General features: G+C 53.3%; 1 protein-coding gene across 2 annotated transcripts in view; it reads right to left on the bottom strand.

The window, feature by feature from the left end:
• Positions 1-826: 826 nt before the first annotated feature.
• The window catches only part of PTPN5 (protein tyrosine phosphatase non-receptor type 5), a 57,077-nt gene continuing 33,962 nt past the window's right edge, over positions 827-23,941 (bottom strand). For both annotated transcript variants that reach the window (XM_043452000.1, XM_043452001.1), the window contains 12 exons: positions 14,430-14,623; positions 13,774-13,881; positions 13,449-13,526; positions 12,716-12,957; positions 11,386-11,575; positions 8,760-8,844; positions 5,858-5,937; positions 5,538-5,675; positions 4,907-5,017; positions 2,633-2,793; positions 2,432-2,545; positions 827-2,014 (listed from right to left, as the gene is read on the bottom strand). In XM_043452000.1, coding sequence (XP_043307935.1) covers positions 1,921-2,014; positions 2,432-2,545; positions 2,633-2,793; positions 4,907-5,017; positions 5,538-5,675; positions 5,858-5,937; positions 8,760-8,844; positions 11,386-11,575; positions 12,716-12,957; positions 13,449-13,526; positions 13,774-13,881; positions 14,430-14,623 — 1,595 coding nt within the window. In that variant the 3' untranslated portion in view covers positions 827-1,920. The remainder of the gene's footprint in view (positions 2,015-2,431; positions 2,546-2,632; positions 2,794-4,906; positions 5,018-5,537; positions 5,676-5,857; positions 5,938-8,759; positions 8,845-11,385; positions 11,576-12,715; positions 12,958-13,448; positions 13,527-13,773; positions 13,882-14,429; positions 14,624-23,941) is intronic.

Raw genomic sequence — 23,941 nt, 5'->3', positions numbered from 1 at the left:
AAGCCACTCCCCTGTTCTTTCCTCATTGTCTGCAGTAAATTTACAGCCCAGACCCATGACCAGCCCACTCAAGGCTCTGCGACCTTGTAAGGACCTGCTGGCTGGCCAACAGTCCTGCCCTGGACTCCCTCTTGCCCTGGGGTGACCCACACCTGTCAGCAAGGACAGGACAGAGCTACATTTGCTGCATCCCTGGGGGCTGGGGTAAGAATAGAGGGGGAGTGTCTGGAAGGCATAAGATCTTGGTCTAGGCGCAGATTCTCCAGGTTTTTTGGGCGGGACTACTCTCAGCCCAGGCCTTACAAGGCAAATTGCCGGCCTGCAGCTGCTGTTGGGACCTGCAGGGCAAATAAGTGGGCTGGCCAACAGGGAGGGGCCTGTGTAGTCTGAAGGTCCCCCTGCTCTGGCCTTGGCATCTCTGGCCCCTCTGTCAAAGCTGGTGGCCTGCCAGCCACTTTTCCTTCCAAGAAAGCCTCCAACATCTGTCCTTGTGGCTCCACAGGGCCCCTAGCTCCTGGCTGGGTGGGAGGGCACTGGTGTGTGAGAATTGTGCTCAGTGAGTGGACTTAGGAATTTCAAATCTGGATTCAGGCCACCTCCCAACCTCCACAAGGGGGCACTAGGGATCTCAAGGGCCTGGGTGGCTGGGGGGGGTGTGTGTGGGGGGGGTGGGGGGGGGTGGTGTGTGCACCCATGCAGATCTGTAGTAGTAGGAGGGGCAGGAAGATGGGGGTACAGGGAGGCAGGGAGTGGAGGGGAGGGTCAATCACAGACCCAGGAGGCAGGGAGTGGAGGGGAGGGGCAATCACACAGACCCAGGAGGCTGGTTTTGCTCAAAATGCTCCATTTATTGCTCTATTCAATGACCATGAGCAAATTATAAAAAGACACCAAATGTCTCTGTCTGCCGTGGAATAAATATTTAAAGTCACCAATAAAAACACGTGGCTCCAAGATAACACATGTTGCCAAAGAGTCATGCACGCCCTGCTGATGGGCTCTCAACACACGCATGAACACGGGACACACGCAGAGCTACACGCGGCGAGACTTCTGGGAGGGGTTTCCCACAGCGACACAGAAAAATGCTTCACACGGATCTGGGGCCGAGTTCCCACCCTACCCTCGGAGCTCCCCGTCTCCCAGCATGGCCCAGGTCCCCTGGGTTCATTCTCCCCTATGTGTCCCCTTTCTCACCATTGCCCCACAGGCTAGTCACTGCCTGCTGAGGGCGTCTGATACCTGGGGATCCCCCTGGATGCGATCCTCCTCCCCCAACCCCATCCAGAGACCTCTCCGCAGCTGCGATCTTTCTGCCAACCCCTCAGGACTTAACTGTGCCTGACTTCCGGGGTCTTCAGGCCCTTCCTTCCTTCCCATCCTGGTTCCAGGAACTAGGGGCAAAGTGCAACCTGTCTGCTGGGAGAAGCGGGGCTGGGGGCCTGAGGCAGGCACCTGTGCCAGGGCCACTGGGGGGGCTGGAGCTCACGACCCCTCTCCCGGGCTGAGGAGACACAGTGTTCGGTACAGACAGCAGAGACGATGGATAGACAGAACACACTGCGGAAGGACACGTGGAGTTGCAGCAGGGAAACGTTTTGGATCAAGTAGCAGTGGAACCATCGTTAAAAACTGAGGCCCCAGGTCACGCGGTTTGGGTCAGGCCCTGGGGCCCCAGGCCTGGCCTGGCACACCCCTCCCCCACCCTCCCCACTCCCCAGTATGTACAGTAGGAAGAGCTATGTTGGGGGGGGGGGCAGGGGTCCGGCCGAGGCAGCGGGGGAGGGGGAGCAAACTGAAGAGGAGGAAGCGGGAGGGACGGGGAGCAGGCCGGGACCTGAGGCAGGGTCCTGGGTGTGGCTGCGAGGAGGGCCCCGACTCAGGCTGGGAGGTACCAGAGGACCTCGGGGAGGCGTGTGGTCACTCCGGGGGCTGGCGGGACAGCTGCTTCTCGTAGAGGCTCATGACGTGGTGCACGAACTGGTACTGCTCGCACGTCTGGATCATCCCGCCCCTGCCCGGCAGATGGCGGGACCGGGTCACGGAAGAACGGCTGCGGAGCCGCCCCCAGACCCACAGAGCGCCGGTCCCCCGGGAGGCACATCAGGGCCTCTGTGCAGCTTACAGAGGTCAGCCCTGGCCAGCCTGCCACTTCCACCTGCCGTTCCTGGCCCTCCCAGCTCTGGCATAGACAGCGGGGACAGAGGTGACATGACCCTCCACCCAGCCTCTGCCCCTCTGACCACTCTGTTCCTCTCCCCTCTGCATCCCAGCCACCAACTGCCTGAATCCGGCTTCTCCGCCCATCTATCCACAGGTCGGTCCCCGTGGGGTGTGTCCCCCTAACTTTCTCCCGATGCACAGGTCAGTCTCTCTCTGCTGCCCCCTGCTCCCCCGCCCCGGGTCCCCACGAGCCCCACCCTCAGCTGACCTGTCCTGACGGAGCTGGCACGTGGTCTTCAGGATGTCCACCACGCCCTCGTGCCGCAGCTGCTGGCAGCAGATGCTGGTGGCGATGAAGCAGCCGGTCCTCCCAATCCCTGCGCTGAGGGCCCAGGGCACCGGGGTGAGGGGCGGGGCCGCCCGGGAGCCCCGCCCCGCCCCGCCCCAGTGGGTGTCTGGGAGGACCCACCTGCAGTGCACCACGATGGGGGCGCAGCGGGGCCCCTCCTGCTGGGCCGCCTCCTCCACCTCCCGCACCAGGTGCAGGAGTGGGGGCGCGCGGTCTGGGGTCTTCTGGTCGGGCCAGGACGTGAACCAGTAATGCTTCAGGCCTCGCTCTTCCGTCCCGCTCTGTCCAGGAGACAGAGGCCCACCCAGATACACGTGAACGCTCTGAGCCCAGAAACCAGCCCAGAGATGCAGATGGCAGGGGAGAAGGAAACACAGGAGGGAGGCCACAGGGAGCGGGACCTCGACCTCTGCCATCTACACCGTACAGCCCAGGGGCACCGGTCAGAGGTCCGAAGCCAGTTGGGTAGCAGGGACTGGTGAGCAGCGTCAGCACTGGTCTTCACGTGGGTTCTGCCCTGGTGAATCCAGGATCTTCCGAGAGAGGTGAAGAGCCCCTTCTCCATTTCACTCCTGTCTCCTGGTTGCCCCTTCACAGACAGCCCAGTCACCCCCACAACAGGGAAGACACTTCCTCTTGCCTCAGTATACTTTCCTGCCCCCGCCCCCTTGCCCCCGCCCCCCAACCAGTGTCCCAGTGCTATCCTCTCCACCACAGCCACCGCCACTTTCTTCTTCATCTCTTGACTGTGTGGGGCCCTCCCCTCCTCTTCTCCGATCACCCAGATCCACAGTGGTCCCAATGGTCTGTCTACAGCCCATGCTGTTCTACTGCTCAGAACGCTTTGATAGCTCTTGTTGCTCTAAAGCTAAAACCCCACCCTCCCCACTCTTCAGTCGGGCAAATAAGACGCATGGTACAAGGTCTACCTCCCCAGGCCCAAGTCCTCCTCCTGCGAACTTGTACTTGATGCTTTTGCATTCCAAATGGTTTGCAGATCAAACCGCTGCTTCCCCATCTCCTGTACATTTATTCACAGAGCTGTTCTATCTTCTGTGCCCTTACTTTTAGTTTCCCTTTGTCTGGAATGCTCTCTCCACATGTCTCCCCCCGCCCCCCACTCCCGGCCAACTCTTATCCTTCGGAACCCCATTCGGCAATACCACTTTCAGGAAGCTCCCTGAGCACCCTAGCTGCCGACATGCCCTTCTTCTGTGCTTTTACTTATTTCTAGGTCAGTACTTACCATTTTACAGGTGCTCCTTGAGAAGAGAGTCCAGGCTTTGGACAGCTCTGTGTTTTCCCAGTACCCAACCCAGAACCAGGCTCAGGGCAGGTGCTTGTAAAGGTTATGGACAAAAGTAAATGCCCAGTGGTCCCACTTCTTCCCTGACCAGCCCCACAGCACTGAGATGATGTGGCAGCCCCAGCCTCTCTTTCAGTGGAAAAAGGAAGCTGCTCCATGGGCTACCTGGCTGTTACAGCTACCACAGCCTCTGTCCTCCACCTCTGAAATGCCCTCAAGCAAGCCTATATCCTGGAAGTGCTTACTGGGCACTGCCCTCGAGGGGCTGACTTCTCCTTGCCACGCCGTCTTTCACCTTCTCCAGTGGGAGGGGGTAGCTCAGAGGAACAAGTCCCATGCCCTTGACACCCTATTCAGACCCTGTGGCTGCCAGCATCAGTAGACCTCCCTGACTGTTTCTGGATAGGATGTCAGCTTCCTGGAACCTAGGTCACCTCTTCCAGACCTTGGGATTATTACAGTGGTACCACTTTCCCCAAGCAGGGGTCATAAGATTTCTCAAAAGCAGAATGCACTGATTTTCTTCCCTCCAAAAGAACAATCTTCTCTATTATGCTGAGCCTGGAAGAAGCACAAGCTTCAGGGTGGGAGGATACCTCCCCACACTCTTCTGGGCTGTTCTGTACTGCTCATAATTTTTATGTCCTCTTCTCTTTTTCCTGTAACCACAACCTCCCTGTGCTACCCAAATGCAGCAAAAAGCGCCTGTCCTCTAGTGGACGGATTCGGTACTACAGGTTGGAAGCCCAGCATCCCAGGTGAAGGGATGTTTCCAGATAGAATATGGAAGCTGCTGAAGCCCCCTCTTCCAGACAGTCCTGGCCTTGGGTACATTTGAAGCAGAGCTGGAAGACATTGTGAATGACAGTGTGGATGGACAGTGTGGACGCTAGCGATATGAAATGCACTGAGAATTTGGTCCTGCCTCTGATCTGCAAGATTACTCACCCCTTTTCCCCTCATCCCTGCTCATCAGTAAAGCCTGGAGTGACACATGCCTTAATTTCAGCTATTTCGGCCTCTGGGACCTTGTTGGCTGTGGAGTGCCCCCTCCTCCCAGCCCAGTCCAGCCCTGCCCCAGGCCTCACCCTGAGGGCAATGAGTCGGAGCCGGTAATCCTCAGTGTGGATGACTTTCCGCACGGTGATCTCCACGCCATCGTATACCACCTGCTCCTCCGGCCAATACTCGGTGCACTTCTGCAGGGGCCCAGATCAGGCTGAGATACTCCCAGCGCCCCAACCACACCCTCCCCAGTGCCTGTCCCGGGCCAGTGGGGAGACAGATAGCAGGGCAGTAGGTTTGCAGTTAGAAAGCTCAAATCTCAGCTTTGTAACTTGTTAAGTTGCTTCCCTTTTCTGAATCTCAGTTTCCTCATCTGGGAAAATGGAAGTAATACTCAATTTTAAGGACCTTCATGGGACTTCAATTAAATGGGCTGTGATGAGTATGGAAGTAGCCAGCATCAGCCCTGGCAGGCTGGGCAGCAGCAGAACAGCATGTTTAAGATCCTGAACCCTGGAGGTGGACAGGCCAGCTCCAGGCCCTGCCTCTATTTGTGTGGCTCTGAGTAACTGATTTAACCTCTCTGAGCCTCACATTTCCTTCCCTGGGCAAGGCAGCAAGGTGAACATACCAACCTCCCAAGATTGCTGTAAGGATTAACACAGAAACAAGATGCTTGGCGCAGGGCACCTGGTAAGGTCCAGCGGGGCCTACCTCGTTCATCTCCTCGATGTTGGTGATCATGACGATGATGGGCGTGTGCTCCTGCCACACCATGCGCCAGAAGTCGCCGACCGTGCTGACGATGGGTCCCTGAGTGGCGATGTACACCTTCTCTTCCCCACCGTAGCCCTGTGACCAGCCAAGTCCAGGCCATGAGGGTCGCTTGTGCTCCCGGGGCCCATTTCCCCCACTCAGCCTCTTCCCCGGGGGGCTGGCAGGAACCGGACGGACTTAGGGACAAGCCTAGTGGATGGACCCCATTGACTCGGGCCTCCCTTTTAGGGAGAGACTGTTGGGATGGGGTTACATACCCGAATGTAGTTGGCGTTGATGTAGGAACTCAGAGGGTCGTCAGGGTCTGGTGAGGTCAGACACACTCTGCTGTGAGGGTCTGAGGTAGTGGAGACAGGTGAGGCTGGGATTTGAATGTGCAATCCCTCTTGTGTGGGCCCACCTTCTCTGGCCCCTGTCAGGGCACCTACATGTCTTCTGGGACCGGAAGTTCCTTCTTCCCTTGCCAGAAGCAAAACACTGCCCATTCCTGTGGCCCACTCAGGAAGGTGAGGACCCAGGCTGAAGAGAATGGTACAGGGAGGCCTTGGCTGTCTCCCTGTGTAGGGTCCAGGCCACCCTTGCCTGCATCCCTTAAGCTGCCCTGTCCCTTCTGTGCTCCATGGTCTGGGGAGGAGACAGCTCAGACAGTAAGAAATTCCCTACGGGATACATCCTAGACAGCAGGGCCGGCCAAGAGTTTGAGTATACATTGTCCCCAACCTGCTGTGTAAGTTTGTAAACACATGGCCTTTTTAAGCCTCAGTTTTCCGATCTGTAATATGGGGGTAAAGATGCCTAGTTCCTCGGATTGTTGGGAAGACACATGAGAAAACAGATGTGAAGTGCTACATCAACTGTAAAGCACTTTATAGCTAAGATTTGGGTAGGATGCCAGGGGAGACTATCACAATGAAAGGAGTAAAGTCTTCTGCGCCTGAGATGAGATGACACACAAGTCTACAAGGGTTCACCCCCACCCCAATCTAGTCACCTGTCAAATCCCAGAGCAGCAGATTCTCACTACGTCGTGTTCTGTCTCCTAGACTAGGGTTTGTTCTGTTCCGCTAGAGCCTCCCTGTATTGATTTAGTCTGTTCTGGAAACTCGCAGAGGCTGGGACTGAGCCAGGAGGTAGTGGGGTGGGGCCTGGGGGCCGGGGTTCTGGGGCTCTGTCTAGCTTTGTCACCAGCTCACATCTCCTCCCTTCTCTGGCCCCCAGGGTCTTTCCTGTGGAAGGAGGGTTGGGCTCAAGGCCCTGGCAGTGTGCCCCGTACGGCTCTCAGAGGCTGCACAGAAGCGGTCAGGAGTTTACACCACCCACCAGTGAGGCTGGCTTCAAGTCCTCGTGGTGTCAGTCAGGCCATTCACCGAGTACTGTGCCTTCTCCGTAAACTGGGAACATTCCTTCCGTCACACCCTCACTCATCCTTTCAGGGTTCAAGAGTGGCCGTTAATAATGAGTCCTCAGACCCATAACTTAGGCCGGCACACAGTCACTATAGAGCAAGTTGGTGCTGTTACTGATATCACTGCAAGTATAAATTAAATCAATTTATAAATTAACAGGTCAAAAGGAGGATCCCAAACCTGGAATACGAAATGGAAAGGGATACCCACAAACCTCCCCTCTCCAGTCCTTTCATGCCCTGGCCCAAGTGCCTGAGGTTTGGGCAGGGGATTTGTGGGGGGAAGGTGGGGGTGAGGCAGCTCTTGCGGTGAGGGGCGTGGAAGAGAGTCAGGTACGGGGAAGAGCGAGGGTGAACGGACGGGGGCTCTGTGTGACCAGGGGACAGGAATGGGCAGCCCTGCATGGCCCCCTCCCTCCCCTCATGGTACCCAGATTGGGATCCAGAAGTAGCCTCCAAATGAATGAGAAAGCAAGCCTCGGGGTGTCCTTGATCCGAGAGGGGCCTCTACCACCCACCCCAGCCCAGTCTCTGAGGGCACAGGGTCAATTCTTGCTGGCTACAGAGAAGATTCTCTGTTGGGCTCGGGGGCTGCAGGCGTAGGGTATGGCTGGAGGCTGGATTCCTCTCAGGAATCCAGTGGGGACCAGATGGAGTGATGGCCTGGCTCTCATACTCCCCCAGTGGCTATTCTGAGTGGCCGGCAAAGCCTGAGACTGTGGGGTGCCCGAAGCCCTGCCTCCAGGTAGGGCTGGGTGGGTGGAGGGGGGAGCAAGAGGCGGGAAGAGGTAAGCAGCCCTGAATCCTGGCCTTAAATGGTGCTTTGTTTAACTGGAACTACCTAGACACTGTGTAACCATAGCAACCACAAGTCGATATTTTAAAAGTTAAAAATAAGTCATGACATCTTACATGTTGTTGGAGAAGCTGATGGCAAAACTGCTTTTTTAAAGCCTCCTTACTCCATAAACTGAGTGCAGTAGGTTTGTGGGGATTTTCTTTCAATAAGTCACCCCCAAAGCTAGCCCTAGGGCCTTGGGCCAGAACTTGGCAGGGGTGACAGGCAGACAGGGGCCTGATGGAAGTTACCTGAAAATGGCATCCCAGGCTAAACAAGGAATATCGGGTTCCCTGGTCTAACTACCCCAAAGGGGGAAAATCCTTATCAAACCTTCCAGGGGGACCACTCATGCATTCTAGCTTGAATACCCTAGCCAATGGGGAGCTTCCTACCTGACAGGCAGCTCGCTCCCTTGTGGGGTGGCTCTGCCTGTTAGAGGGTTCATAATCTAGCCAAACTGAACTCCAGGTAGACAAAAGAGCACAATTTTGAGGTTACAGAGGCCTAGTTTCAAACTTGGTTCTGTACGTCTTAGCTGTGTGATAGTGGATAAGCCACTTAACCTCTCTGAGCCTTAATGTCCTCTCTTTAAAACCTGTCCACTCTGAAGAGACCAGGGATGTGACCACAATTTTCAGCCACCATGCACTGTCTAGGAGCTGCCTGTTATTGTTCCTCTTTTTCTCTGAGTTTCCACAGAGCCCAGCACAATGCTTTTCCAGGGCAAAGATCTGGAGAGTGCTGTATGAAGGAACCAAGAGCCCTCTGCCCTCTAAAGGGGGTGTTTCCCTTCATCGGGCACCCCCACCTTCCATCCCTTTGCCTGGTGACCCTGGAGGCCCATGCTGGAGTTAGTCTCTTAACCCTGCCTCAGGGTTTAAGGGAACCCAGGTGAGGGGCAGCGAGTACTCACTGGGAAGGATGGTTTTATATCGGTTCTTCCGCACCAGCCCAGGGATGTCATATTCTTTTGGATCCACAAAATTCATGGGGATTTCCTGTAGGAGGAAGACACAGGGTTGAGGGCAGCTGTGGGCTGGCGTGATGCATGCATTCATTCAACAAACATCGACTATTAAATGAGTGAGTGCACATGAAAAGCATCTAGAGCAGTCCTGCCTGGCACATGCTGAGTGCATAATAAATGTTATCACCACCATTGTTTTTGGAGGGCCAGCCTGGCACATGGTCCGCACTCAGTGAATGTTTGATGAACAGAGAAGAAGTCACCTGGCCAATCACTGCCTTCTTCTGCACCCTGTACTGCAGCCACATCGAGTGGCTTTGCGGACTCATGTTTCTACCCCAGGTAGGTACCTCCCTCAGGACCTTGGGTCGTGCTGCTTGCTCGGTAGTAACATCCATCCCATCCTCATCTTCTCATGTCCTCCTGTCCACTGTAAATGCCACCTCCTCCAAGAAGCCTTCCCTGATTCTCCAGCAGGGAGGCAGCCTCCTTCTGGGCCTCCAAAAGTTGTATTTGCACTTCTCAATCACTCTGCACGTCAAGAGTGCCAAGTCTGAACTTCTCTGCCTGGAATGTGAGGCCTAGGAGCTGGCCTTTCTTTACCACCAGTCGCTCTCAAAAGCCCCACCCTCCAGCTGTGCCCATCTCTTCCCTGTAGCTAATTTGTCAGTCTCCGCCTAGCCTCCACATCTGAGTTCGCGGCACTCCACTTGTGGGGAGCACTGGTCGCATCCCTCTTCATCACCCCTAATCCTTCTCAGCCTTTAAGGTTCATTGCCACCCCTCCCCCCAGGTCCTTTGGGATGACTCCTCAGTGACTGTCCTCTCTTCGCGCCCCTTCTCTCTGTCCACACACTTTAGCACCCTTATCATCTCTCATCATCATGAATCACAGTGTTCAGTGTGGACACACTAAGAATGCATTTGGTACAATGAGGATCACGATACTCACTTTCTAGGGTGGTTGTGAGAATCAGAAGAATAAAAAGCAGGTGCAGAAGTGCCCGTGGGGTGGGTGTGTGAGCACCCCCACTTCCTCTCTCTCTGGGCAAAACTGACAATGAACTAGAAACCGGAGATGACAAGGACATGCCACACACCCTCAAGGGGAGGTGTGGCCACGGGACAGCACTGAGGCTGGGTAGCCCAGGAGGGCATCCTAGGGGCCTCCAGGGTGAGGGATGATGACTGTGAAGGCATGGGGGTGGGGGTTGGGCAAGGGCCAAGTGTGACGTGGACAGTCCTGCAGGGATGGGGGCCTGAGTCTGGAAAAGGCGGCTGGGGCTGGCTCAACTCAGGTAAGGCAGGCTGGGCCACACGCTGCAGACTCTGGAGCTGTAGGTCAGAGGTGATGGAGGGCTGCCCAGAGAGGAGAGCCATCTGGTTCCGCTAGGGAGCAGGTGGCCTGGGGCAAGGGGAGCTGCGAGGTTATCGGATGAGGTGTTTGATTGAGGAACTTGGCTTTGGGGCACTAGCCCCTTCCTTCCTTCTCCTCCTCCCCTGACCCTCCCGCTAAGAAAGAATTACAGGGCACCCCCATGGGGTGAGGCTGGCAATGTGCCAGCACCGCCTGGGGTGGTGGGAAAGTTGCTTTATTCTGGTGGTTGGTATCAGGAAGCTCACTACTGCTACATACGTAATCCTCATGTTAAACCTAGGCTTGGGACTTCGCTGCTGGTCCAGAGATAAAGAATCTGCCTTCCAGTGCAGGGAACATGGGTTCGATCACAGCTCTGGGAACTAAGATCCTACATGCCTCCGGGCAACTAAGTCTGCGTGCCACAACTAGAGAAAGAAGCCTGTGGTCTGCACCAAAGACTCAGAGCAGTTAAAATGGAAAAACAAAATACAAACAAGAACAAAAACTACCTAGCCTTTATCAGCAAAAATAAAGGTGGTTTTGTGATCTTCTCTATCTTAGCTCTTAACTGGTTGAGTGCCCAGGCAGGTAAAACAGGGGGGTCATTGATAGGCCCCTCAAAGTCCAACAGGAGGCAGTTGGAGGCTGCTGTAGGAGTCTGGAGGGGGAGGTGATCAGGACCATCCTAAGCTGAAGCCACAGAACTGAGGGACTGTTTGGTGATGCCTGGCAAAAGGAGAGTGGGAAAATGGGAGAGTCAGAAGAGAAGGCTTTCAGGAACTGTCTGGCAGGCCAGAGGTTAGGATTCAGTACTTTCACTGCTGGGCCTCAGGTTTAATCCCTGGTGTCGCATAGTGTAGCACCCCATGTCTCCAAATAAAGAAGAGAAGGCTTTCTAAGGCTTTCGGAGGACAGTCCCAGGTGATGATGACTTAAGAATGCCACAAACACCAATCACCTGATGGGCACTTTGCACACATTCTGCATCTTCCGAATCCTTGCAACACTCCTGTTATCTTTATCCCCATTTTCTGGATGAGAAACTGAGGCCCAGAGAGGAAGCAGCTTGCCCAAGACAGTAGGAGAGGTGAGCATGAAACGATGTTCATCAGATGCTGAGTTTGGGGTACCCTGTTCCAAAGCCTTGCTCAGGGGACCAACATGAGCATAAAGGGCTGGCCCCTGCGGGGGCGCTGACTCAGGAGGACTCACAAAGAATTCTGCCTGCAGCAGGAAGGGGTCCAGGGCCTTCTCGTGAAGCTCTTCGGCCTGGAGCACGCGGGAGGCGCTGAGCAGGTATTCTCGGGCTGACTCCTCACGGGGGGACATGAGATAGCCGAAGCCCTCCTCGTTGCAGCCTGGCGTGCACATGTCCAGGGTCAGGGAGACGTTGGAGCCCCTCCTGGAAGGACCAGGAAGGGGGCGGTGAGTATCAAGGGCAGGGAGGACCATTAGCTGGGGGCCTTGGAGCAGGAGGATGAGGGAGCGGGAGATGGGGTGGGAACCCGCTGGGTCCCAGGGAGAGGAGTGGGTGTGACATCACCCCAACACAGTGTGAGGCTCAGCCCCAAGGCTTAAGCCCGCCACCCGCTCCCGCCTCCTGCAGCAGAGTAACTGAGTGTGGGCTCGGGCCCCAGTCCCAAAGATTCCAAGTGAGGCTCCTCAATACAGTCCTTCCCTGCACTCCCCTGTGGCCCTTGCCAGAGGCAGCTCCCAGAGCCAGGGGAAGCTCACCAAGAGGGCACGTGCCTGGGGCAGAGAAACAGGGCTCCACCCTCTGTACCCCAACCCCCAGGGCTGCAGCCTCCAAGGACGTCTCATCCAGGAGAGGCTCGGGGAAGACGGGATCCCAGGGGTAGCACAGCGGAGCAAGGATAAGCAGACTGAGCAGACCCTGTTGTGTGTTCAGAGTCTAGTGGCCCATTACCCTCATTATCTAGAAAGGGAAACTGAAAGCCACAGAGGGGATAAGCATTGCCCAAGCACACACAGCAAGGAGGTGGCAGGGCTGAAACAAAAACCTAGGTTTTCTGACTCCTCCTCCAACACTCTTTCCATGACATCATGTGGACAACACAACCCTGGTGGGATCTAGCTAACCCAGCCAGGCTCTGCAAAGAGCGTGCTGACACCTCCCAACATGTGCTTTGTGGAACTCTTCGAGACACTATGAAAGCAGGCTTCTGTGGTCGGATGACTTTGAGGAAGGCTACACGCAACCCCTTGTCAATCTACAATGACTACAAGCATGTTAAAGGGGCCCAACAAGTCCTACAGTAAAGAAACCTATCCGAGCCACAGAGTTGTATGTGTGAGTGTGCATGTGTGTACACCTGTGCATGCCTACGTGTCTGTGTGCAGTAATAATGTTTCTTAGTGTTCACTTCGGGGCATTCAGATCTGCATGAATCAGACCTGAAGAGCACACGTCTGCATTGGTGGGGCTATGAGCTCAGCTCTGCGCTGGGCACTGGGAGTCAGAGTCAGGCATCTGCCCTTCCGACAGGTAGCCGAGAGCTCCATGCGCCTCTGCCGCACCCACCTCTCCTGCAGACCCATGGCCTTGACGGTCAGGGAGGTGGGGTCGGCCTCCAGCTTGATGTCCATCACGCAGTCGAACACAGGGGTCTCGGGGACGGGGTCCAGATCCAGGAAGTCATCCTCGACCTTCTCCTCCATCCACTCCGAGTAGGTGAACGAGGGCTGACGGCTTACCGACTGGCGCCTGTCCTCGGGGGGCAGCGGGCTGGGTGGTTCTGGGGGAGCCCTCAGAAAGAGCCACACCTAGTTGGGGGCATAACTGGCATCATGGACCATACTGGCAGCAGCCCCCGGATGATGGCGTGCCCAGGGGCTTGAGCTCCCTGCCCCTCCGTGTGTCTGGAGCTGGCTTGTTGTCCTGGGAACTGTCTGCAGGGCACCACCGCTCACCTAGATGGGAGGCTATCCCCCAACCACGTCCTCCCAGCCCTCTCCTTCCTCAACCCTCAGGTTCTTATGCTTTAAAGCTTTCTTGGTGGGGTGGGGTGTTCCTACTCCGGTTTTCACACTGCCTCAGCTCCCTTCCCCAGCCAAGAACACTGCAAACCAATTTTGAGAAAGAAGGTGCCTCTCCCTACCCCCACCCCAGCCTGGGCACATTGGTGGGAGAAGACAGGTGCCTCTCCTCAGCCCTACCCACAACGTCTAGTCCGTAGGTCAAATGGGACAAGGTGAGGACTGGGTCTTGGGGTCACGGGAGGGGAACAACGAGGTCGGGTCAGGAGGAGCCTTACCAGGGTGGTGACGAGGATCACACACAGAGAGATCAGCAGCAGACTGGGGACGTCCCAGGTCCCAGTGCCCAGCCAGGCCTGGGGAACATCAGACAAACAGCTCAGGGTGATGGAGGTGGTGGGGGGGCTGGGGGCGCGTTCTCAACTATTTCAACAGGGATAAGATTTAGGCTCTGAGAACTTCGTACCTGGTTCTGGGGAGGGGACAGGTTTCAAGCCTTTGAAGGTTATCGTCTGAACTCAAAGAAGCCCCAGGCAGGGGCTGGTGGGACTGGAGGCCCCCAGGCGCTCCCTCCTACCCTGGGGCTCCCTGGAGCTTACTCACCGAGGGTCCCAGCCGCTCCAGGAACGTGAGCGTGGAGGAGACGACGTCTGTGGTGTTCTGCGTCCAGATGGGGCCAAAGCCGCTGAGCCAGAGCATCCCACAGGCGAGCTGGGGTGGCCAGGGCCAGCACACTGAGTTCGCAGTCCGGCCTCCTTGCCCGCATATCTCCCCGTTCCCCCACCCTCAGGAGCTCACCTGGAGCCTCAACCTACCGCCTACACCCCCCACCCTCCACCAAGGTCCAGACCGTGCAGCAGAGGCAAGGGCCTGGGACTTTTCCTGGAGAAAATCTGACTTAAGGGAGCCTTTGCAGAGGAAAGCCCGCCACCCCACCAGTTATACACATCACAGGCACAGTCTCCTAGAGGTGCCTCCAGAGACAGGAAGTCCTCAGAAGGACCCCCACAGGGCCAGGGGCGCTGGGGGCCGGGTCTGCATTCCTGCTTCTGAGCTCAGAGCATGAGGGGCTCAGCTCTCAAGGCTGTGGCTTGGAACTCCAGCCTTCTCCTCACACCGGAGAGGCCGCAGTCACGAGGGGACACCGGGAAGGCCCCTCAGTCCTCTGTGTCCTGAGGCGGCCATCTTGGGGAGGAAGTGGAGGCCGTCCCTCAACCCGCCCTCCCTCCAGGCCCCGGCGAGGCCTGTGATGTCCTTACCAGGAACTGGGAGGCAGCCAACAGGCACAGGCTGCTTCTGGCAGTGAGGGAGTGGCTCCCGGCGCCTCGAGGTGGCGGCTTCTGAGCTGGCTCTGAGGGCGGTGAAGCAGGTGGGGGCGGTGGCATCGCTCTCTGTGAGGCCGCGGGCCCCTCGGCCTGGTCCAGCGCCTCCATCCCTACCGGCTGGGGGACACCTGCAGAAGGTGACAACGTGGCTGGTGACCCCGGCCCTGCTGACCCCCCGGGGCGCTCCTTCTGGGGTTGCCGTGGCTTCCTCTCAATCCAAGATCAGTCAGCCTGGCTCCACTTCCAGCAGTCACCCTCGATTAGCAAAGCAATATTCACCTACCTTCGTCAGAAAGAGCTAAGTGTGGGTGGACAAATTATTTCTCTTTTATTTCTCCAGTAACAGAGTTAAAATGGCAGGAGGTTTTTCAGGGAGTTAACATCGTGGTGTTTACGCAGCTTCATTCTGTTCCCATTTCTTAAGGAAACAAAAAACAACCACCTCAAACTCAATTAAAAGAGAGAGAGACGGGGAAAAAAGGCACGGCATAACCAGGCCGTGACCCTGAACAGCTCACCCACGCCTGCCCGCCAGGTTTTTGTCTCTCATGCTCTGTACCCTGACTTGACAAGGTCACAGCTGCATGCCCCTGCCCCACCTTGAGACAGCGGAACTGATGTCAAATGTCTGGGATCCAGTTCTGGGTCTGTCCCTGGTTTTGTGACCTTGGAAGAGTCATCCCCTCCTCTCTGACCTCAGTTTCCACAACTCAAAAACAGGGGCAAAGTTCCTCCCTTGGTTTTCTAACTGTGTTTCAGGGAGCCCTGGCGTTTTTCTCGGGTGAGCCAGTCATGACCAGGTGCTCTGAGTCCCCCTGTCCAAGCCTCAGCCATGGAAGCTGTTCGATGGTGTTCCATATACTGGGTATCCTCTAAGATCATCTCAACACAAGGCGCCACCACTAAACAAGTCTGAACAGCACTGGGCTAGAGCTGAGGCCCCAGTGGAGTGGGGGATTCCGGCAGCATGACCTTACTGAACTCCCCATCCAAACTGACACCGGCTAGTCTACTGCCAAGAGAGGGACCATGGACTTCCCTGGCAGTGGTCCAATGGTTAAGACTCTGTTTCCAAAGCAGGGGGCATGGGTTCAACCCCTGGTCGGGGAAGTAAGATCCCACATGCCATGTGATGATGTGGCAAAAAAAAAAAAAAGAGAGAGAGAGAGAGAGCGGGACCAACAAAACAGATGTGTATGGCTTGACAGTGAGGGGTTGGGACAGTTCACATATTATGTATATGGGACAATGGACTCCTTTTCTGGATGGGGGGCTTGGAACACTCATAGCCAAGACACCATGTCTGCATGCTCGATTGCTTATGTGACAAATAGTTACTGAGCATCTCCCAATTGCCTGGATCAACCGTGTGGTGCAGAGAGCTGGGTCCAGGAGACGCCTGTACTTCTATGCCAGTATTTCCCTCTCTTCCCAGACCTGACCCTGTATGGCTCCCGGCCTGCTGTGGTCCAGCCACACTTCTTGGCAGTTCCTCAGGTGAGCCCACACCCTGTGTTCTGCATATCTTGTCCTCTCTGCCAGGAACACTCCTCCAACATCCTGCTCCCCTCACCTGCCTCCAAAACACTGTGCCAAGTTAACACCCACTCATCCTGTAAAACTCCATCATCTGTTTCCTAGAGCGGGTCCTCCCCGCCATACACACCTGGCAACCCACGTCTCTCCTTCATACGGCCAGCAGAAACAATACACTTGGAGCACAGCCCTGCTCAGAGTGCTTTGCGCATGTTAATCTATTCACTCTTCATGGTACCCCATGAAGCTGGCACTCCTGTTAGCCTCATCTTACAGAAGAGGATGATGAGGTGCAGAGAGGCTAAGTGGTGGGTTTGAACTAAGCCACTTGGACAGGGATTTACTTTAGGTCATACCTGAATGGTCTACTGGTTTTCCCTACTTTCTTCAATTTAAGTCTGCATTTGGCAATAAGGAGTTCATGATCTGAGCCACAGTCAGTTCCTGGTCTTATTTTTGCTGACTGTATAATGCTTCTCCATCTTTGGCTGCAAAGAATATGATTGATTATGGTATTGACCATCTGGTGATGTCCATGTGTAGAATCTTCTCTTATGTTGTTGAAAGAGGGTGTTTGCTATGACCAGTGCATTCTCTTGGCAAAACTCTGTTAGCCTTTGCCCTGTTTCATTTTGTACACCACAGCCAAATATACCTGTTATTCGAGGTAGCTCTTGACTTCCTACTTTTGCATTCCAGCCCCCTGTGATGAAAAGGACATCCTTTTTGGGTGCTGGTTCTAGAAGTTCTTGTAGGTCGTCATAGAAATGTTCAAACTTCAGCTTCTTTGGTGTTACTGGTTGGGGCATAGACTTGGATTGCTGTGATACTGAATGGTTTGCCTTGGAAACGAACAGAGATCATTCTGTCATTTTTGAGATTGCACCCAAGTACTGCATTTCAGACTCTTTTGTTGACTATGAGGGCTACTCCATTTCTTCTAAGGGATTCTTGGCCACAGTAGTAGATATAATGGTCATCTGAATTAAACCCCCCTTTCCATTCCATTTTAGTTCACTGATTCCTAAAATGTTGATGTTCACTCTTGCCATCTCCTGTTTGACCACTTCTAATTTACCTTGATTCATGGACCAAACATTCCAGGTTCCTATGCAATACTGTTTTTTACAGCATCGCATTTTACTTCCATCACCAGTCACATCCACAACTGGGCGATGTTTTCGCTTTGGTTCTGTCTCTTCATTCTTTCTGGAGTTATTTCTCCACTCTTCTCCAGGAGCATATTGGGCACCTACCAACCTGGGGAATTCATCATCATATATTTTTGCCTTTCCATGCTGTTAATGGGGTTCTCAAGGCAAGAATACTGAAGAGGTTTGCCATTCCCTTCTCCAGTGCAATAATACATAATGGTTTTTATGTGTTCAAATTTATAATGTTAGTATAGTGCCTAGCATAGAACTAAAACAAATAATAGGTTTCTAATAACTATTGATTGATTATAGTTAAGAATAATTAGCTATAGTACATGAACCGTGAACTTCCAGATGTTCAATCTGGATTTAGAAAATGCAGAGGAACCAGAGATTAAATTGTCAACATCTGTTGGACCATCAAAAAAGCAAGACAATTCCAGAAAAACATCTACTTCTGCTTTATTGATTACGCCAAAGCCTTTGACTGTGTAGATGACAACAAACTGTGGAAAATTCTCCAAGAGATGGGAATACCAGACCACCTGACCTGCCTCCTGAGAAATCTGTATGCAGGTCAAGAAGCAACAGTTAGAACCATGGAACAACAGACTGGTTCCAAATTGGGAAAGGAATATATCAAGGCTGTATATTGACACCCTGCTTATTTAACTTATATGCAGAGTACATCATGTGAAATGCTGGGCTGGATGAAGCACAAGCTGGAATCAAGGTTGCAGGAAGAAATAACAATAACCTCATATATGCAGATGATAACACCCTTATGGCAGAAATCAAAGAACTAAAGAGCTTCTTGATGAAAGTGAAAGAGGAAAGTGAAAAAAAAGATGGCTTAAAACTTAACAGTCAAAAAACTAAGATCATGGCAACTGGTCCCATCACTTCATGGGAAATAGATGGGGGAAACAATGGAAACAGATAATTTATTTTGGAGGGCTCCAAAATCACTGCAGATGGTGACAGCAGCCATGAAATTAAAAGATGCTTGCTCCTTGGAAGAAAAACTATGACCAATCTAGACAGCATATTAAAAAGCAAAGATGTTACTTTGCCAACAAAGGCCCATCTAGTCAAGGCTGTGGTTTTTCCAGTAGTCATGTAATGATGTGAGAGCTGGACCATAAAGAAAGCTGAGTGCTGAAGAATTGATGCTTAAAAACTGTGGTGTTAGAGAAAACTCTTGAGAGTCTCTTGGACTGCAAGGAGATCCAACACATCCATCCTAAAGGAAATCAGCCCTGAATATTCATTGGAAGGACTGATGCTGAAGTTGAAACTCCAATACTTTGGCCACCTGATGCAAAGAATTGACTCATTGGAAAAGACGCTGATGCTGGGAAAGCCTGAAGGTGGGAGGAGAAGGGGATGACAGAGGATGAGATGGTTGGATGGCATCACCGACTCGATAGACATGAATTTGAGAAAGCTCTGGGAGTTGCTGATGGACAGGGAGGCCTGGCATGCTGCAGTCCATGGGGTCACAGAGAGTCGGACATGACTGAGTGACTGGACTGAACCTGGACAGGCCCTTGAACTACATTACACTCCCTACAGTGTGTCCAAATTATTTGTTGAATATCATCTTTCCCAGTCCTCTGTAAGTTCCATGACGGAAAGAGCAGTTTCGGTCATCATGATTGGCCACAGCATATAGCATCAGTCCTAGCCTGTAAGGTCTACAATAAATATTTCCGTGGTGAGTGAATGAGGATGGACAAGTGATAGACAAGGATGATAATACATTTGAAAAGTTGTGATGGGAACTTCCCTGGTGGTTCAATGGTTGAGAGTCTGCTTTGCAATGCAGGGACATGGGTTCAATCCCCAGTACAGTAACTAAGAGCCCACATGCCTCGAAGCCTGTGTGCTGCAACTAGCAAGCCTGTACCCCACAACTGGAGAGCCAATGCACTGTAACTAGAACCCAACACAACCAAATAAATGAGTACATAAATAAATTTAAAGAAAAGAAAAGCTGTGATGACGACAGTAGATCCTATAGATGAAACATCCAACTTGGCACCTGGCATCCATCTTGGCACTAAGTGCTCAAGATATATCAGATAATAATGACCAAATGTAACTCCTGCCTTTAAAGGCTCAAGTCAGCTGGGTAAAACATACCAGTGGATCCGTATTTCCCATACAGCGCATTAAGTGAAAAATCTAAGTGCTGGTGGAGTCTAGGGGCCTCTGCCTTTGCCCTGGGAGGCTACCGTTACCAAGCACTTGAGCAGACACCTCAGATGCTGGCCAGCAAGGTTAAAAAGAAAACCCACTGTTAAGAGATGGATCACATAGGAAGTCGAAAGTTTCCATGACTGATAAACAGAAGGTCAGTTACTCAAGCCGCAAGTTTTCCCACACCCTCAGAAACAGTGGTTGATACGTGATGGCAAATACGGATTGGTGGGACAGGTACAGCTCAGAGGCCACCAGGCTTGACTTGTGACACACACACTGGACCCTGGGCAATCCCTTCTCCTTCTAGGGTCTCAGTTTCCTTGATTTTAAGAAGAGGGAGAGCTCAGTGCTTCTCAGATGTTTCTCCCATCTTCAGAGCGGAGGGGACATGGGTCTTTGGGGGAAACTACAAGTCATATGATCTGGACTTTGCGGTGTTATTTTAAAATTCATGGGTGTTCTTTATTCTATTCTGTGGCATATCTGCGCTTGTTTTGATCTTAATGTTTTTTCCCCTCCCAAAGCTTGGAATCAAATTTATGCTTCAGGAAAATGTTCTACATTTATCCTGTGGCTTTGCCCTCAGGGGTACATGCACCCCAGTCTGAGAAGCCTGGAATCTGCCTGCAATAAAACATCATCATGCTGCTGTTAAAAATGACTCTGTAGATGAATATTTAATAACAGGGGAAGAAATTTCGATGGTGTAGAGTAAGAAAGGCAAAGTTACAAAACAGCCTACTCTGCTTGGCCTCAAAAACTAAGAAAGTATAAACATGCATATAAAAAGGTGGAGAATCCCCAATGAATGAAGAGAGGTTGGGGACTTCCCTGGAGGTTCAGTGGTTGAGAATCTGCCTTCCAATGCAGGGGACGAAGCTTCAATCCCTGGTTGGGGAACTAAGATCTCATATGCTTCAGGGAAACTCAGCCCGTGTGCCACAACTAGAAAAGTTCATGCAATGAAGACCCATTGCAGGTAAAATTCAACAACAACAACAAAAAGATGACAGATTAACTCAAGTGGTGCTCAGAGAGCATGAAGCACAGTGGACGCTGGGCACATAGTAAGTGCTCAATGAACCTCATACACGGTGCATGGGAAGAACAGAAGTAGGGTAGTAACAATAGTTTTTGGAGGATGGTGAGAATGGAGTGATATTTTTCATTGTTACTTACTCTAAATTTCCTATAATAAGTAAATAGGCACATACATATAGAGATAAATATATATGCATAAACATATGTATTTATTAATATTTGTAATGAGGAAAAATATTTTTTAAAGGAGGGTACCGTTCTGATATTACAAGGCCTGATTAATACTCCTGGGTTCAGGGCCCTGACTCTCACCTGTCACATCCGAATCCAAGTGGGGGACTGGAGAGACAGAGAGGACGTGCAAGGCTCTGTGAGACCCACCCACAGGAGCGCAGCCACTCAGAACACTGGCCCCCTGACGATGCTCCATCATCACTTTTGCATATGAAAGATGGCAGGTTAACTGCCTGGCACCTTATGGGGGTGGAAGAAAAACTGTAGGTTTGAAGGGGCCTGTATGTACCTTTCAGAGACAAGTGTGGAGGCTGGTCTTTTTTTTTTTTTAAACTCACAGAGTACCTGGCAGTCCTGGAGTCCAGGTGAATCCAACTGAGCTCTGTACCTTTCAGGACCGGGCTTATTTAAAGCCTTTCCTGGACAGAAATCTAACATGTCTTCACTCAGGAAGATGCCTACACACACAAACACACTCTCAGTTCTGTATATAGTTCTAGAGGGGATCCATGGACTTCAGGTTAAGAACCTCAGATCTCAGGGGTGGGGAGCGACGGTCTGTGATCAGGTGGCAGAAGTGGGGAGGTAGACAACTGGGCTGATTTTAGTCTCTGCTCATTCATGTGTGAGTTCAACACACGTTGAGCACCAATTATGTGCTGTGCCAAGCACCGGACTAGGTTTTGTGGATACATACAGAGCAGTGAACGGACTTCCCTGGTGGCTCAGATGGGACAGAACCCGCCTGCAATGTGCGAGACCTGGGTCTGATCCCTGTGTTGGGAAGATCCCCTGGAGGAGGGCATGGCCACCCACCCCAGTACTCTTGCCTGGAGAATCCCCATGCACAGAGGTGCCTGGCGGGCTACAGTCCATGGGGTTGCAAAGAGTCGGACACGACTCACAGACTCAGCACAGCACATACATCGGTGAACAACACAGTGCCTGCCCACATGGACCCGAGGTCTTGGGCCACTTTGCTCTTTGGGTTCTGCTCCGAGAGATCACACGGGCCCTTCTCCTCACTCTGCCCTTCCACTCGCTGTCCTGCTCTGAAACGAGCGCGCCAGCTCTCTGGGCAGGCCCCCAGCAGCTCCCAGAGCGCCTGTGTGCATGCAGCTGCTCTTGCTCCTCTTGGCAGCCCCGTGAGGTAGGCATTAGCATCACCAGCCCCGTTCTGCCGGTGAGAGGCGGGTGCTGGTGTCAAGGACTGGCTTTACAGTAGTTCACAGCGAGGTAGCTCCTCTGTCAGGCACAGAGCCCTGACTCAGAGGCAGCTTGCTGACAGCGACAGAACACCCGGCTCCTCGCCGGCCTGCCCCCTGCATAGGGTGAAGGGGATTTTTCAGGCATGGAAATTGTGCTGAACGAGCTCAAGTGGCTTGCCCAAGTACAGGCAGATCCAAGAGGCAAACCCCGGCCTTCCTGATACCCACTGATCTTTCTGCTTTCCCAAACTGCTTCTCAGGAAAGGGTCACTACGGCAAAGGCGGGGAGACAGTGAGAACCTGGGAGGGAAAGAGGGAGTCCCTGTGTCTGGGGGATCCTTGACCCCTAACCAGCAGCATGGGGGTGGTGGTGTGGCTTTTGTGCCTGATCCTGGCTGATGGCTCCTCAAAGCCTGCATCATATGAAAGGGAGGCGCATGGGAAGGCAGGGGCTCTGTACCCTGGGCCAAAGCTCTAGGGGCTCTGGGTAGGGCATGCAGGCAAATGGCCTTGAGAGTTTACTTGGCAAGTGTGAACACCACGACCCCTCTCCTGTCACCTGGCACCCAGGTCCCACCACCAAACTCTGCAGCCAGGGTGTGCCCTGGGGCTGGCAACACCCGAGCCTAAGAACCCATGGCTGCTCCTGCTGGTGACTCATCCTTGGAGCTGCCAGCTGCCAGCCACCAGGACTGGAGCCGGAGGCTGGCTCAGCCTGTTCCTGTTGACATGAGGAGGGAGCTCCTGGCCCATTCAGCTTTTCTTCCCTTCCCAAACCTGGCCAGGAAGGACTTCCCCACCATGCCCACAGTCACAGGGCTGCTGACCAGCAGAACACCACGCTTAGCCTGGCCAGGGCTTCTAGAACCACTGATGGGCAGAGCGTGACTGGCCCCGAGGGGCATCTGGTCTAGTCCGCTGCTTTCTCAAACGGGGAAACTGAGGCCGAGAGGGAAAGTGGCTTGCCGTAGGTCAGCAGCCAGCCGCAGGCAGAGCCAGGACCCCTGAGGGCTAACGCCTACCAAGTGCTCACCACATGTGAGCGCTGTTCTAAGTGCTTCATGTATATTAACCCATTTAATCTTCATCAGTCCTAGGAGGTACTGCTCTCACTCCCATTTTACAGATGAGGAAACTGAGGCACGTGCGAACTAAGTCACTTGGCCGAGGTCAGCTAATAATGGGCAGAAGCTAAGACTAGAACCTAGGCAGCTTGCAGCCAAAGCCCATACCATGAACCAACCAATCAGATAAGACTAGCTCTGGTGTCTGCTCTCCTTACCAGGGCATTCTTAAGAACACATGCCTGACCCTCCATGTGTTCACAAGTGTGGCCTCATCCCTGTGGGAAATGGTACTTGGAGCCACAGCCCATCACTGTGTCTGAAACCTCACCCTCAGACATGGACACTTGCTTATAGGATTGCTGCTCCTACCTCACTGTAGGGAGGAAGGGAGTAGAGGTTAGAGGGGCAGGAGGATGAGTGCTGTTTGCAGACCCCCAAGGAGGCTGTGCTAGGGGAAGGGGGCCCATCAAGAGATGAGAATACAACCAACGTGTGGCTGCTCTTGGGAAGCAGATTTCCAAGTACCTCAGAGACACTATGGGTTCAGTTCCAGGCCACTACAATAAAGCAAATAGTGCAATAAAGCAAGTCACACTAATTATTTGGTTTCCCAATGCATACAAAGTTACATTTATACTCTCCTAAAGTCTATTAAATGTGCAGTAGCATTATATCTCAGAGAAGGCAATGGCACCCCACTCCAGTACTCTTGCCTGGAAAATCCCATGGATGGAGGAGCCTGGTAGGCTGTGGTCCATGGGGGTCGCTAAGAGTTGGACATGACTGAGCGACTTCACTTTCACTTTTCACTTTCACACACTGGAGAAGGAAATGGCAACCCACTCCAGTGTTCTTGCCTGGAGACTCCCAGGGATGGGGGAGCCTGGTGGGCTGCCGTCTATGGGGTCACACAGAGTCGGACACGACTGAAGTGACTTAGCAGCAGCAGCAGCAGCAGCAGCATTATATCTAAAAAAAAAACACAACGTACAACTTTAAAA

This window comes from Cervus canadensis, chromosome 29 (assembly GCF_019320065.1).
Source record: "Cervus canadensis isolate Bull #8, Minnesota chromosome 29, ASM1932006v1, whole genome shotgun sequence".
In the NCBI taxonomy this organism is placed as follows: domain Eukaryota; kingdom Metazoa; phylum Chordata; class Mammalia; order Artiodactyla; family Cervidae; genus Cervus; species Cervus canadensis.
Note: the sequence above shows the minus strand (reverse complement) of the source record. Positions and strands in the feature narration are given on the sequence as shown.